We start from the raw sequence: 14581 nt of genomic DNA, 5'->3' as shown, positions 1-14581 counted from the left end.
TGTGTTATTAAAGTGATTTTAACTTGTAAGATATGAGTACATTTAATTCCAATAACCAGAGCATAAGAAATTTGAAGAACCTGTAAGTGACAATTGTAACAGTAAATAAGAAAAAGTTAAGTGATGAATATAACTCATGAAAAAGTTCAAATAGTTCTTTACATAGTATAATTCCTAATAAGGAAGTCAATTTTACTGATAACTCTAAAAAATGCTGAATGAAAGTTAGATCAATGACATTTGGCCTTGGTGACAAACTTGGAGATTACATGGCCACAAGCATAAAGAACCTAAAATATTCGAGATTCCTGGTGATAACTCAATTAGAACTCACGGTTGTTCTAGAATATTTAATGCCTTGTTAAACTTTAAGAAAAACATGCACAAAGAAAGATGGTCAGTAAATAATTGATTGAGGTGGGAGATGAGTAGTTGAGTGAAGTATGTTATTGAAATGTTGAAATTTTGAGAGTTCTATGAGCACTTTGTGCTGTTGAGGTAGGTGCTTATGTGTTACTATTTATGTGTATGCTTCAGCCAAATTTTACTATTGTATATTCATGATGAATAAATTATCATTATCCTTAAATTAATTTGTTGCACTTTTTCAACGTATGGATTTTTGATTTTTTGTGTGACAGATAAAATGCCTTTCATGATTTAGTTCAGTCAATAAATTTTTTGAGAATCAGAAAACTGAATTCATCCAGACATTCTAAGGAGAAACAAAACAAAGGAGAAACTAGAAGTCAAATCTAATTGAATTCAAACTTTTAAAAATTCATTAAATGAATTTATACATACATGAAATTTTAATAAATAATAATAGAGTTTTTTAGAAAAAATAATGACCGAAAGAAAAATACTCACATATGAGATTTTATATCAGGGACCTTAGCTAGAAGTTCAGACACCTTTTGCACAACAAATTCCAAATCTTCAAGGTCAGCAAAAATAAAATTTTTCTAATCCAGAAAAAAGGATTTTTAGCTATTATAATTGTTATAAATGATAACAATGAATAAAATAAAATTACTTTAAATAATAATTAAAATAAATCTAAAATATCAGTTTTTAATGGTCAGAATATAAGCATATTAATGTACATAATTATAAAATGGCAGATTAATATTTTTTTAATTATTATATTATTAGGATAAATAAAGGAACATAAGCATTCAAACACAAATAATCAAATATTGTATCAATAAAATAAATTGCTATGTTTCAATTAATGATAAGCATTAAAATGTATCCATTAAAATGACTTGTAAATTATTCTCCAATGCATATTAAACAGGCTAGCATCAAGATAATATTATGGAACACATATGAGGAGAGTTAAGTTTGCAAATTGTTAAAGAAATATTATTCAAAATTGAAGCAACACATTTTTCATGTTTCAGTCATGTACTTTTATAGTGAATATGATATTTATATTCTAAGCAAGGAAAAAACAAAACAAAAAAAAACTGCACTTTTTTAATGTACAAAAGTTCTGAAATTATTTAATATAAAATTCCTAAGAAATGAACAAGTAGCAATAAAATGTTTTTATTTCAACATTCTGCAATGTATGATAATAAAGGTAATAAAAAGGCTAATTCCTAACCAATAATCTGTCTTAATATCCTTGTAATGATTGTTTTTAGAACATATTCAGTGACAGCATTAAAAAAAATGTCCAAACATGATTTTAAAGGCAGAAAGTACCATTAATAGTTTTGAATAAATAATGATGAATTAGAAAATTAAATTAAGAATATTCTGACATGAGTACAGATATATATATATATATTAAAGTTCTGGGACAAAAATTGTACTGATTGTTGCTGTTTAAATATACAAATATTGATTCTATTGTACTAAAAAAGATTTTTTAAACGAATTGACAAATACACTCTGGGTTTTTTTTTTTAATTCATAGAAGATCTTTTAAGATCTATTATTTTTTCACAGAACTACAGGAACAAATTAACACTAAGCAATATATTGAAATGAATTTTATAGTTAAAATAGAAATAAAAGATCACTGATTTCATAAGTTCTGGTTACCACTAAGCTTTTTTTAATGAGTAAAACTGAACTTATTTCAATTTGAACTACCAAAAATAAATTCAATTACAAATGATAGTAAATTTTGTTTAAAAATTTCAGGCAACTGTAATTTTAAAAGTATTCACAGATTTTTACCATTCAGTAAGCTTTATATATGTAATAAATAACACAACAAAAAAAAAACTGAAAATATATTAAAAGAATTCAAACATACGAGGAGTAAATAACTTCAAAATGTCAGAAAATGCAATGACAGAGAACACTTGCCTTGTCTCTGGTAGTTATAAGTAAAGCATTTTTAAGAGTTCCTTTTTCAACAATAGACATTTCACGCATAGGAATCACTAATGAAACTAAAAGTCTGACCTATAAAGGAACAAATATATACTAATTAAATCATATTTTCTCTTTCATAACCTTTACATACAAACAGCTAAGATTCCATTTCATGTTAACCCTAATAACTTAAACCCTTGACTGACAAGTTTATTTAACATCTTAATTAGATGACACATCTTATTTGGAACATTTTCAATCCCTACAAAAACATAAAAGGCACCAGAAAAAAAATATCTATTAAGGCATTTCCAGATAATTTTTTAATTTTAAATTATATAATATATTTATCTAATTACATATTCAAATGCTGTGCTGGCTCTTTTGGGTCTTCACCATGCAAACACCTCACACCATGCCAAAAAGTGGTGGTCAATTTCACATGGACACCTTTCTCTCTGTCACAAAGCACTAAGAAGCACAAGTTTTTATTATTTCTCTATGCAAATTAAGTATCCGCAGATGTTTTGATAATGCAATGTGCATTTCCTATTTGGGACATTTTCAATGCTTACAAAAAACATTGAAAGGAAAACACTATGAAAAACATCTATTAAAACATTTCCAAAATAATTTTGCATTTTTAATTATTAAATACATTTATTTAATTGTAAATTTAAATAGTGTGGAGGCTCTTCTGGCTCTCTCAATGATAACTCTCACCGTGCTATTAAGTGGTGGTCAGTTTCGCAAGGGCCATTTTCTCTGTAACAAAATACTGACAAGAACCAGTCTTTATTATTTTTCTATGCAAATCAAGCACCTGCAAATGCTGTCATAATGCATTTGCAAGTCCAAACATTTGAAAGGTATTATATATAATAGTATAAGCATCAGGCAAAACATAGTTATAGTACAGCCACAGAAAAGACTATGTCAAAACCAAAATACTATAATGGATATCTAACTCAGCTTCAGTGCCTGGAATTGATTGTATATGTACACCCCTCTATTTACAACCAGTTGCTATGGTACTTAACCAATGAACTCTGCCAAGTGTATATAAAGCTCTTCAGCTGTATGTACTGCTTCCCAGATACCTGCTCACTAAACTTCTTAGCATTGTATGATAAATACGAGGTGTATCATTACAGATAATTATATTTGCAGAATTTTTTTTTTTTATTTTTTGTTATAGTCTGTGTAATTTCTGTAGGCGTTTCAAGGACACTCAATTTCCGCACTCTTCACTCTTTTTCCTTCTCCATTGCCATGGTTTTGACAAAGCTTGTTTTTTTCCACACCAGTACGTTTCAGTAAGGATGTTAAGCTGGCAGTGTAAGTAAACAATGTTATTCAATCATAAAAACCAGCTTGAGTGGTCTCTGTAAAACTTTCTTGCACATTCTTTAATAAAAGTGCCAAGAATGTCTTCCATGGTGTAGAATAGTTACGAAATATTAATCTTTGGCATGAATTTAGCATTTTTTTACTGAATTTACCATCTGATTCTCAGCCAATTTTTTGGTGGCTGATCCCTGGCAAATGGGCACTAATATCTGAAAATCAATTTCTGTTTAAGAAGTTTTTTTTTCTTTTTTTTTTTTTCCCCCTGATTGAAATAAAAATTCTAGTCATAAAATCACATACAAATTTGATATATTTAAAACATGTTTTTGAGTTCGAAAAGTAAATGCATGAATTTGATTATCGCACAATAGATTTTTATTACATTACATTTTTTTTTTTTTTTTTGTCAATTTATATAATTGTATCACTAAAACCTGAATTTGAAGCCAAAACTTTCCTTGTCATAGTCTAAAAATTCAATTCCCTATGTATTAGATATCCTATTCTAGCTAAATATAGTTTTCAAATTTCGTTAAGTAAAAATGTCCTCTTTAGACATCGATCTTCTTTATCTTTTTTGTAAAATATAATTATCTATTAGACATAATGTCAATGTTTAGAAGAGACAAATTCTTAGTGAGAACTTAGCAGCTTTACCATGAGAAAAAAGGTGAATACTTCAATGAAAAGGACCCTTAATCATCAATCATTTTTTTATCAATGCAAGAAACGTGCATTCTCTATAGCCCCTCCAGATGCATGACAAGTTTTTCTGCCAAAAATAATTAAATCCCAGTAAACCTACAATGTGAGTGTAAATGGATCTCACAATCCCGAACCATCTATAACACACTTGAACAAAGTATAAAGCAGAAAGCTATTAAAATACCTCGACAGCTGTGTAAAAAAAAAAAAAAAAAAAAAAGTGACACTGTTGTCTGCCTCAGTGTTGCGAGGCAGACACCAGTAACAAGATAGAAAATTTGACCTTATACCGTCTACAGAAAATACACGTACTATAAATTACTGAGTTTTCTTAATAATGGATGAGTGTCCTTGTGCATAACTCTTTAAAATATATATTGTTCCAATGTTTACTAAAGTTTACTACTATCTATGTTTACTAAAATATTCATTAGTAACTGTTGTCTGAATAAAACATGTGAGATAAGCCTTACCAAGTAACCTTAAATCACCATAGTATTAAATTTCTGCAATTCAATGTATGTGTCAGTCGTGCCATTGTAAGAGAATAGATTAAAAAGAATCTCAAAATTTCTAGGAATGAAGACATGAATTATAGTAAGTGTAATAATTATGCATTATTACATAACTTATGAGAATAACACTTACTTCACTTTCAAAACAGATATAGCTACTAGATAAAAACATTCTGCCCCAAACATACTGTTTGTTATAAGGCGTCCACAATGAACATTCTGTGCTGCCATCCAATTTTTCATCTAAGGGCAATCTAAATGTAGATCTACAACATAAAAAAAAAAAAAAAAATCAAAGACTGAAATGAAAGCAAATCTTACTATACATTCCTTCACTTTAACTCAATCAATACTGAAAGGCTCTAAATGCCTATTTCATGTAACTGCAGTAGGTGCCCAAGAAGCCTGAATATCACTGCTAAATTCCTCTCTCTTTCATTAAATGTGATTTCTTGAATATTTGGGTACATTTCTAAAAATTCTCAAAGTTATGCCTGCACACTCATTGCCTTAATAGTCATCAATTAAGCAGGGTCTCCTTTTGTATAAAAGCCTTTTAAGATCAGGGACTTCATTTCAAGTTTTGAGGGGAAAGGGAATTTTCTTATCTTTGAAAGAGAAACTTTCGTATTCCAGCATTTTGATTTACCTGAACTCAAATGATCTTAGGAATAAGAAGGTTAACACTATTTTCATTAGTAATTTAATCCTAAATTGAATAATTAATTCTAAATAATAGAAATAATAATAGCCTCGAGATTTCAAAATGCTGAAATACTCAGATTTCTTTTCCAAAGATGGCAAAAATTCTTTTTCATTCAAAAACTACAATGATAGCTCAAATTTTTAAGGAGCCTGATGTACAAAAGATAATTTTAATTAGCCCAACGTTATTAGGAAGATTTGTACTATGGAATGTGTTCAGTTTCTCTTTTTTCTTTCAAATGAACCATTCTAATAAACAAAACATACACCTCAAGTATTCAATCAATTACTTTTAATAACAGATATACAAGCAGTCACTGCATTTTTCGTGATTGAACAATTCAATACAAATAGAGTTAAAAAACAGAAATAGTAAAAACTCATTTTGTGTTTCCTTCTCTAAAGCCTTTCTTTTGTTATGTTAAAATGTTATGTAGGGTATTAATAAAAAAAAAAAATTGTTACATATATATCTCACTCATATAAGAATATAACAGAAGTAAAACTTCAATAATACACACTACTAATGAAACTCTTTTCTTCACATTACATTTGATCAATGCATTAATATATTTGTCATTTGTTAAATGATGCAGAAGAACATAGATATAATTAGGTTATTTTTTTAAAAAAAGAAATAGTACAAAGTGTGAAAATCGATATATATTGGAAATTATTTATGTTTATTTTTTTATTCCATCATTATTTTGAAATATAACAAATGGTTTCTGTAATTACAATATAAATTCAAAAATCTTATCATCCCTTTTTACAGTTCAGTAATGCTATTTTATAATTTAAAGTTAATAAATTTTTTAACTCTTTCGTTCTGTACTATTTCAACTGAATGTTGATTAATGGGTGGAGGAAATATTTAGCAATTTTCCTGATTTCCTTTAAAATAATAAGAAATTATATATATTATCAATCTTTTTTTCATCTTAGAAATTTTGAACAGTTTTCATTCATAATGCAACAAGTATTTAATATAACTAAGAATTACTATTTAATGGAAACTTATTGGAAGAGAACATTTTTTTTAAATAAAAAAGAGTGCAGCATAAGAAAAAAAAATAACAAAAGCTTTTTAATTAATTAAAATAAAAACTTAACGATACCAAATCATAAACATAAGATAAATATTAGAATGATTTACATGACCACAGACAAGATGTTGTGAACTACAACAAATATGGCTATCTAAAATTCAAAATAACTCGTGATTTTAGCATTGTTTCTAGATTATTTCATAAAATTGATTTCTCAACATATATATATATATATATTAAACTAAAAGACTTATTGATAATATTTAAAAGAAACAGGACTTAACAGCAGGAAATTTTACAATTCGGAGTTAAAAATTTATCTTAAGAGAGTCTCAAAAACTGAATTGTATTATAAAAATCCATTTCCTGAAAAAGGACTTGCCTTCAGAATTCAGAGTAATTATAAAAGAAATAATCTGTCAAAATATTAATTAATAATTAAAATACCTATAGGCTTCACTATGAGCACGAGCATCTAGATCTCGCTTTAAATAAGACGGCTTTTTTGGCACATTCTTGCTTAATTTATTCACAAGATCTGTATCAGCTTCAAAACTTTCTTCTGAAATCAATCTAGTAAGGATAAATTACAAATTAGCTGAAAAACAAATGATGAACAATAATATATATAACTAAAACTATAAAATGATATAGATTAAATAAGCCCAAAAGGTAATTGAAACATGATATATCCTAAATCCATAACTAAAACAAAATATTTAAAATTTGAAGGTGAAATCACTAAGTACTGGAGAGTTAAATCAATATGTAACTGTTTTACAATTAATTTCCAAAACAAGAATTTTATAAATAATTATCCAAATGTAATTATATATCAGGAAACCATTTTTTATAATGCTTTTACAGATGATTTTTGGATAAGTAAAAGGTACAAGAATAATTTTTGGTCAAGGTACACCAAATAAACTTTAGACATTTATTTAGATAACATTTATTCCTGAGTTCAACAATTTATGTTCAAAGGTCCTTGAAATATTTATTGATCATCAAATACCCTTATCTACAATATTTACTTTTTTTTTGTTGTAACTTTTTGACATGACAGATATGATAACCAGTAATAAGAGATTATCTAAATTAAAAAATAAACATGTTATCCGACACTAAAAATAGAAAAATGAGATAAATACAAACACATCCAAAACTATCTAGTATCAAAGATAACAAGATCTTGATTATATGATAACTTTAAAAATAAAGAACTAAAATGTCAGTAAGTACATAGTTAAAAAAAATAATATGCAACAAAAACGCTATTTTGAATACTTTATCAATACACACTTTTAGCTACTGCACACATTTTCTATGAGTATAAAATGCAGTAATTGTAAATATAACACATGAATACAAAAAGTGAAAAAAAATTAATACAAATTATATGAAAAATTTATTTGCAAGCATGTTTACTTTTTCATGGCAAGATTAGCAAGTTGTTGCATAAGCGTAAAGGTTTCTTCCAACTTCAACAACATGGAGAAATGGAACTAAAAGATGGTATGAAAGAACGTGAATATATAAAAAGTAAGAAATTAATATGCAGAAATATCTCAAGTATATGTTTTAAGAAATTATTTGTAAAGTATCATTTAAACAGAAAAAAATAATAATAATAAATTTTATAATGTAATTATCATAAACAAGTCATTTAAAGAAATCATAAGTACTAAATTAATAGTATTTTAAACAAATTGAAGCTAAAATTTGACTTTACTTTGTTGTGGTCTATTAGATAACTTGCAACATAACAGCTAAGATCAAGTTCTCTAGATCAAAATTAAGTATGCAAAACAATTATTGTTTACATTGAAATAGCAGAGATAAAATAAAATCATATTTTACATTAATTTACTGAGATAAATCTTATTTTCATTATTAAATTTTACAATGCACTTTCTTTCTTTCATAAACATCATGAAAACAACAAAGCAAGTTCTATAATAGATAATCAATGCAATATTTGAAATAGATTTTATAAAATGCATGTTTTAAACCAGTTTCCCATTTTTTTAAACCCTTCTATGAGTATTTTACTGAATTTATATGAAAGAGTTGGGTTTTAATATTCATTGATTGATAATATTCTGTTGAATACTACAATCAAGTAGTTAAATCTAGAAAAATCTACATCTTCATATAATAACAATGAAAAATCTTTAAAATTTAATAAAATTTGTTTAAGATTCTTGTTGTTATGAATCACTTCTAAGATTCATACCCTACTATCTTTTAACTACATTAAAGAAGTGCTCATCTATTAGATTGTATATATGTATCACAAGTATGAATCAAATAGCATCAACAGCAGTTAAATAAAAATACTGCCATTAAAATAATTTTATACCTCGCAGAAAAAATACTGCATATCTCACAAAAAACATACTGTATTATTTATTTTCATTATTCATACAAATCATTGTTGATGGTAATAATTCTTCCACTGTCATTCATTTTACTGTAGTTGTTAAAGCATGTAAAAAATAAACTAAAACATAATATTAAGAAATATTGTGATAGTGCTTTAAGTTATTACCTTTTTGGTTCGAGTATGTACACTAATACTGTCAGGAAAAACTAAGGAATCATTCTTCTCAATTTGCTTAAAAAAATATAAGTAACAATGTTTAGATTAACTGTTTTATAAAATAATCTTGACAAACATATAAAAAGAAAGAATAGAACTAAGATATTTTTTCTTATTATTACATATTTAGATGAAATAATTTGAAATCTTACTGTAACTTCAACCCATCTGATGATCAACTTGAATTCTTTTTTAAATATCTGAGAGTAAAAGCACATGTGATTTACACTGAGGTATAACCATCCTTGATAAGGCAAATTTTTCTTCCAAAAACAACAAGAATAGTCTAGAGAAAGGGAAGAATATTTTATTAAAAATTTTCATATATATATATATATATATATATATATATATATATATAAATAAAAGTATTTCAAAAACAATATAAATTAAAATACAGTAATAGAGAATTTTTTAAATACATAAATATTCATTACAAGTATTTTTAACGATGATGGAGGAATATTCAGTCTTAAAAAACCAGCTTCATTCTGTTTTGACTAACATATTTACTTTTGTTTACTCCCAAAATGCATATACAGTGCACTCCCGAGTATCCAGTTAGCGACTATCTGGCCTAGTTTTCTTTTATCGTAATTAAATGAGGAAGGCAAGGCATTGCATTGGAAGTGGGCTAAAATGCAGAAGCAGTCATCTATTAAGGACTTTTCAAAAAATAAATAATGTAAGTTTTGACTCTTATTTTAAGGTTACCTTTCAGTGTAATCATTTATCAGTTTGAGTCAATTTTTTAAAGAATTAGGCCTATGATTTACTTTAATGTTTTGTTTATGTTTTCTGCACTTAAGTTAAACATTGCAGAATTTATGTTAAAATGTGAACAATTGATATCCTTTAACCTACTTTTTTCTAAATGCAATTTTTGAAACCTGCAATGTAGTACATAATCTGCAAGTACAGAGCCCTCTATTTCAACTCTATACATTATTGCCGACTGCTTCTATGATTCATCGGACTGTGGAAGCGTTCACATTCTACGTGGCTTGAGATAAATGAAGAGCTTAGTACACACACTAAGAATTGAGGAAATATGTATTATAATAGTGAGTTTTGGTATAAAAAACTTAGTTTTTTGGTTTTGGTATTGACGGTCAAAGAAATGAGTTCATAGAACTCTGGTCTATCCGGGGGGGGGGGGTATACAGCCTAACTGTCCTCCACATTAGGTTGGATACTTAGAAGCGTACTGTAATAGGATAATGCTATAAATGAACAAATTTATTAGTGAAACAATAACAAAAATTATCAATTTTTGTTGTGTGTAATTATTTAGCTCAATTATTTATAAATAGATTCATTTTTGTAAAGAGAATTTGTGCAAAAAGAATTTAAATACATATTCCAATCAATTATCTACTAAAAATTATCATTTATATTTTGCCATATTTACAAAAACAAACAAATATAAATGAATTTTATTTCTCAGATTATTTAGGTACATCAAATATAAATCTACACTTTTCCCATTTTGTACATTTTACATCAGACTAATAAAAAATATAATAATGTCTTATTACACTTTATACAAGACAAATATAAATTATGAATTTTAAAATAAAAGAAAAACATATAAATACAACTTACAATTGACTAACTTCTCTTCTTTTGGCATATTAAAAAGGCGAGAGAATTTCAAAGATGTTATTTTGTACTGCATACTATCTGGGTCTTGAGTACTGTCGAAAGATCTCTGAGCAACCAAACTTTCAATTTTACAGGCAACAAAATTTCTCATTTCATCAGTGTTATCAAAAGCACCTATATTAAAAACACAACATTGTTTTATACAATTTAAAATAGCAAGATTGTTTTATTTCCTTTCAACTTCAAATAAATATGACACAAATACAAAATTATTTAAGCAAGAAATTTAGGTATTTTAAAACCATTTTGAAGTTAATTAATATTTTAATCTTTTACATGTACAGAACTATGCCACAGGAAGGATAAATGGTACCTGAAGCAAATATTTTATTTTCCCTAACCTTCTTCATATACTCAGCTATTAAATTAAACTATTCATATGACATTTCTTTTTAAAATACTTAACCATATATTTTAGATATTAAGAAACATACTTGTAACTTCATGCACACATCATAAATTTTTTTTTGGTTCCAATCATCTGATTGTTGCCATTTCATTATATATATAATCATTCTCTAATAAAAATAAATATAAACCGATCCAGCTTCTGTCAGAAATAATCTATATTTATAATGTAGAGAGTATATTACACCTTCCTTGATAATATATAATACACTTTAGACATGCCATCTTAGCTTTACAGTACATTTATTAGATTTTACAGAATAAATTTATTATACTTAGTGTTCATAACAGTGACTTTATATGATAGTTACCGACAGCAAAATGACTGTTCTTTGATGAAGGTTGGGGGAGGGTCAGTTTTTTTTTTTTTAAGGAGATAGAAATGCAAGACCACAAAAAGATAAACAAGCCAATTTAATAAACCAATTTACTCAATTCTTTTACCTAATATGTTTTGTTAAATTTTTTTTTATCAAACAATCATATATAGCTCAATCAACTTCTCAATTTTGATCAGCCTTTAGCAGCATTACTTTCAAATTAGGATCAAAAAGCTTCTGAGTACCCCTCCCCCTCTTGCATCTGTTCTTCTCTCACTGAGCTCTCCTTTTAGCCTTTTACATTATTTAATTCTTTTTATGATTTCAACTTTTCTACATCATGAAATTGCAAATACTTTTTTAAAAAATATTATCAATTTAAATTATTAATAGTAATTTATATTTATTAGAATAAGAAACTTACTCAAAGTTGGAACAACATTCTTTTCTAACCACTCCCAATGGTCTGTTATCTCATTCTTAGTAAAAGCACTGGCTACAATAACTAAAAAGAAATTAAATTTTCATATTAAATAAAATATCTGCATTTTCAAGTCTGAAAATTTCATAGACATATATATAAAAAAAAAGAACTAAGAAAAAAACTTAGTAAATGCCTCACATAATATATATATTTTGTCTCAAACATATTACAGTTCCATTCTGTGGTCAAAATACATACAAAATCTGCCTAGTGCAATTAGTAATCATATCATAAAACTCTACACTTATACTGAATTTTTCGAAAGCTTTACCAACAGAAAAATGACATTCAGCATTAATATTTATGCTTTGCAAAACTACAGCTGAACTAATATAAACATATTTTCCATAATTTGACAGAAAAAGAATTTAAAACCTTTCACATTCTGTATTAAAATTATGTATAATAACACTGATTTTTAAAAAAATCTACTATTTAAACAGTAAGAAATGAAGCATGAAATTGCCTCGAGATCACCATGCAATAACACAAAAGGAAATAAAAATATATAATGCATTCAAAATGCACAGAACATCAGCTATAAAAATTTAACATTAATAACCAGATATTCATAATATAAAATAATCAATATCTTAATAATTCAATAACTACTTACGAGGATTCTTCTCAGAAGAGGAAGAATGAAGGATAATTCGAAAAGGGAGGGGCTATAAAATATCATCAGTAATTAATAAAAAGAATATTACTGTTTTTTGAGATATCCTTTTTAATATTATGTTTAATTTATATACAGATTCATTTAATCAGAAAAACTAGGAAACTATTTCTCCACAGTGACTTTAAATATGTTTAAATATTTTCTTAGTGTACATTCTTTTAAAAGTTTAAGAAATAATACATCAAAGTAAATAAAAAAAAAATTCTTTATTAAACATAATTTTATAAATGTTAAGCTTTTTATCATCAGATTATTCAAACTTAATTAAAGTATTATAAAAGATATTTAAAATTTTATAAATCCTTAATTATATTTCATTCAATATTTTAAAAATTATTATAAACATTTTAATAACAAAATAAGAAAAAAATTAAGATATTAATATAAGATAATTTGAAATAAATGTTAATATTTTTGGAATAACATTTATATACAAAACACTCTACAAAGCTAAATAATTTTATGAATTAGGAAAACATTTGATTTTTCTTTTTTTTTAATCTATCAAGATTTATAATTTGCTTTGAAGGTATATCTAAAATATAAAAACAAAAGTTGATATATTTACAAAGAAATGCTTTCCTAGAAATAATATTACTTAACCATCAGAGCAAAGTTATCACAGGAAAAAGATTTTTGCATAACTAAGCACAAAAATTCTGCATGTGATTTATATCCAGAAAAAATATTCACCTTTGAATCAAACACACTATCAAATGTACCCACAAAAAGGGATGCTAAACCTTTTGTACCATATCCTTTCCTCTGCTGAAGAATGAAGAAAGGATTTGCATGTTCAACAACCCTAGAAGTACGAACAATTTAATTTTAGTTAAAAAATGCTTAATACATTTTAATAGCAAAATTCCAATAAATATTGGATAAATATTTCCCCTAACAATTCAAATATTATTTTAAAAAATTACATTTTAACCCTGCAAATATCTAGTACCTGAATCTCCCTAAAATGACAATACTCGATTGAACAAATAACAACTTTCTACATTCTATTTGGGAAATTTCGTGGTGGCATTTTTCTATGTTCCAGCCAGTTGAATAGTTAAATTAGAACTGCTAATTGATTTATGGGTTATTTTTAATATAATATATATGACAATAATAATACCAAAACATATGTCATCTCATACCATGCAATATATACATGACCACAAGCAGTGACAAGAAAATTATTACTAGATTGTCTCCTTTGCCATATTCTTTAATATGTCAGTAGAAATAGGATTAAAGTTTTTTATTCATTTGGTTTAAAATGGTTTATTGTAACTTGCTGGTAAAGTAATAAATTTTTTTTCTTTTTCATTATATAAGAATTTCTTGACTTATTTTTAAATTTTGACATAATAAAAGTTTTCATTAAGACATAAGATAGTGAAAAAAAATAATTTCAATGCTCTGGTCAAAAATTAAAAGCAAAAAAAAGTAAGAACTAAGATTAAAAATCTTGTGAGATTAAATTATATAACTGAGTTTGTGAAGTGTTTAAATTCTTACCCAACACCTGATATTTCATACAAGATTTTGGAAGTTACTGCATCATACAGAAGCATTCATATATAGAGAGATTCTGCTTTATATAACTTACTATTTAAAAATTTAATTTTAATTCACTCGTGTACAATTTTTTTTTTTTTTTTCATTCCCTGATTAACACGTATATTTTTACTAATAATAAAGATGAATGTGTTTTGAGTTGATTTTCTACAGGCAAGACTATTTGACTTAGAATCATCAAATTTAGCACATA

At 26.1% G+C, this 14581-nt stretch overlaps 1 protein-coding gene across 1 annotated transcript in view; it reads right to left on the bottom strand.

Moving 5' to 3' along the window:
• LOC129983995 (TBC1 domain family member 9-like) overlaps window positions 1-14581 on the bottom strand; it is a 41356-nt gene that overhangs the window by 25129 nt on the left and 1646 nt on the right. Inside the window, exons 2-12 of the mRNA XM_056093738.1 lie at window positions 13510-13621; window positions 12754-12805; window positions 12078-12158; window positions 10866-11039; window positions 9413-9546; window positions 9210-9275; window positions 8087-8163; window positions 7106-7231; window positions 5038-5170; window positions 2326-2424; window positions 871-965 (exon numbers count right to left, since the gene is read on the bottom strand). Of these exons, the coding sequence (XP_055949713.1) occupies window positions 871-965; window positions 2326-2424; window positions 5038-5170; window positions 7106-7231; window positions 8087-8163; window positions 9210-9275; window positions 9413-9546; window positions 10866-11039; window positions 12078-12158; window positions 12754-12805; window positions 13510-13621 (1149 nt within the window). The remainder of the gene's footprint in view (window positions 1-870; window positions 966-2325; window positions 2425-5037; window positions 5171-7105; window positions 7232-8086; window positions 8164-9209; window positions 9276-9412; window positions 9547-10865; window positions 11040-12077; window positions 12159-12753; window positions 12806-13509; window positions 13622-14581) is intronic.

This window comes from Argiope bruennichi, chromosome 9, assembly GCF_947563725.1.
Source record: "Argiope bruennichi chromosome 9, qqArgBrue1.1, whole genome shotgun sequence".
NCBI lineage: Eukaryota > Metazoa > Arthropoda > Arachnida > Araneae > Araneidae > Argiope > Argiope bruennichi.
The sequence above is the reverse complement of the archived record's forward strand: the minus strand, read 5'-3'. Positions and strand labels throughout refer to the sequence as shown.